Source organism: Rhododendron vialii, chromosome 4a (genome assembly GCF_030253575.1).
Source record: "Rhododendron vialii isolate Sample 1 chromosome 4a, ASM3025357v1".
Taxonomy (NCBI): Eukaryota; Viridiplantae; Streptophyta; class Magnoliopsida; order Ericales; family Ericaceae; genus Rhododendron; species Rhododendron vialii.
This window is the reverse complement of record NC_080560.1, coordinates 42,434,299-42,436,741: the sequence shown is the minus strand read 5'-3', so window position 1 is coordinate 42,436,741 and position 2,443 is coordinate 42,434,299. Positions and strand designations below refer to the sequence as shown.

The 2,443-nt window shown below is 40.2% G+C and overlaps 1 protein-coding gene across 1 annotated transcript; it reads left to right on the top strand.

Moving 5' to 3' along the window:
• Nucleotides 1-246: 246 nt before the first annotated feature.
• LOC131324574 (major allergen Pru av 1-like) lies at nucleotides 247-1,272 on the top strand. Its single transcript, XM_058356578.1, has 2 exons — nucleotides 247-550; nucleotides 727-1,272. Exons 1-2 carry the CDS (start codon nucleotides 367-369, stop codon nucleotides 1,014-1,016), a joined length of 474 nt encoding a protein of 157 aa, XP_058212561.1. The 5' UTR covers nucleotides 247-366; the 3' UTR covers nucleotides 1,017-1,272.
• The last annotated feature ends 1,171 nt before the right edge of the window (nucleotides 1,273-2,443 follow it).

The following is a 2,443-nucleotide window of genomic DNA, read 5'->3' as shown; positions in this document are numbered from 1 at the left end:
AGATCCACTTAATTAGATCCAATTACAAGAATATTTTTTGCCTTAGTTAAATTGTTTCTTAATTATGTCAATTATTAATACAGCAATTACGTTGTGGACTGTTTAAAAAATAAATCTTATAAAACCATTTCTCTAATTGGGTCAGAAAACTTTAATCTAGTACGTAGTTTATTTTTGCTTGTAGTTTAATATTCTTGGTATTCCTTTCTTTGAATGGTCTACAGAGCCACCAAAGGCAGCTAATTAACTTTATAAATAGCTCCTCTTGTTCTCCCATTTCCCTCACACCAAGCTCTTCTCCACCTACAAACTTATCCTTCTTCTTCTTCTTCATTTCTGCCTTCTAAGTTCTTAAAGATCATCACCATGGCTCCCATCACTTACGATATGGAGGTCACTTCCTCAATCCCGCCCGCCAAGATGTTCAAGGCCTTTGTCCTTGACGGCGACACCCTCATCCCCAAGGTCCTCCCACAGGCCATCAAGAGTGTGGAAACCCTCCAAGGAGATGGCGGAGCTGGAACCATCAAGCTCACCACTTTCGGCGAAGGTTTGTTCACTCACTCTGTTCTTTCTCATGACCAAATTTTGTTGCTTCTTTATGTTATATGTTCGGGCATATATGATGTTTTGAATTTACTAAGATGCAAGTAATCAGGAAGCTCCAATTTGGAACGAAATCGATATTGTATTAACGAAGCTGCTTTTTAAATCTCCAATATGCAGGGAGCAAACACAAGTGTGTGAAACACAAGATTGATGCCCTCGACAAAGAGAACTTCACATACAGTTACAGCATCATCGAAGGTGATGCTTTGGACGGTTTCGAGTCAATCTCTTACCACACCAAGATCGTACCCTCTCCCGATGGAGGATCCATCTGCAAGAACAGGAGCATCTACTGCCCCAAAGGTGATAACAAGGTCACAGAAGAGGAAATCAAGTCTGGCAAAGAGAAGGCTTCAAGCATCTTCAAGGCTGTTGAGGCCTACATTTTGGCACATCCCGATTGCTAAACTAATGATTAGTTCTCGGATTCCAAGTTGAGAGCTTGAGATATGTACTACTATGGGTGTGCCTTTACTCTATTTTTTTCCCCTTTTCTTGAGAGGAAGTGCCTTTAGTTAAAGGCGTGGTTTTCGGTTGTGTGTTGTGTGTTGTTTGCCACTTTCAGTCAATAAGAAGGACACTATAATGTTGTCTTTCATCCAGGATTGTATTTCGGGATATATGAATTAAAGGTATTTTAAACATATAAGAACTTCGAGATCATACTTGTCTTCTGTCAAATGCTGCTTTGAAAAGATGAACTTCGAGATCAATTATTGAAGTATCAAGCATATCTGTTAATCAGGACCGAATCTGCATATCTGTATCAAGCAATCAATAATCATGTCATTAGCAAATCAGATAGCAATTGATGTAGATGGCCATATTGCCAACATTTTTATTTCGTGCTACAGATTCCCCAAGCAAGTTGTGTCTAGTATTGTGTTCAGCTTGGGTTCGGGTTTAACCAAAAAACCTCGCCTTGGACCAGATCTAGAACCGTTCTCAACTATTTGTGTAGCCATGACAAGGATGCCAAAAATACATGAATTGTAAGTTTATCTAGAGGAGATACAGATTACAGAGCACTTCTCATTCTTCACTGCCAATGCTGTAAAGGATGGCCATGAAAGTTTTCCCATTAGTTGAAGGGTTAAACTCTCCATGGTTCACAATTTCAAAAGCAGCATTTAAATGAAGATGGAGGGTAACGAAAGAGGCACCAAAAACATAAAATTAAAACTACCAGATGGGACTACTGTACAGGGGCAACTGGGGTTTATTGCATATCCTCCAAGAACAGAATTCAATTAGGCTAGAAAAAAACAACCCTGTGGGGAATTTTGCCAAAGGCTACAAATCATGGAGTTAAAAGGGTGTTTCCTGACAGACCCAAAGGCATAACAAGCTGATGTGTTTCTCTATTTGGGCTTCGTCCATAGCCAAAAAAATTCAAACCTTCCATTTTATAGACCTCAATGTGTGGAATAGTCCTGAGAAAAAATTAAATCGATCAGACATTAGTAATTCACTGAGCAAATCGCGGTTGTCTTGGATATGCTCGTGGGGCTGATGGAAAAGTTCTTGGCATTTTGTTAACAATGCATCCTGGAATCAAGTTGTCAAGAATTGCAGAAGCTCTTGCCATTCGTGATGGGTTGAAGCTGGGGATCTCCTTGAAACTTACCCAGGGTGTTAAGGAAATAGAATCCCACATTGCTTGGGAGTGGAATGGATGATCACTTAATAACATCTGGGACCTCTCCACTCATTGCCAATTGGTTTTGAGATGGATCTAAAGTTTCTACATGGTATCAGAGCGGGGCCCGTTCCACCCCACATTTTAAAAATTAACAATCCACACCCCACGATGACAGACCAACACAAAGGCTGC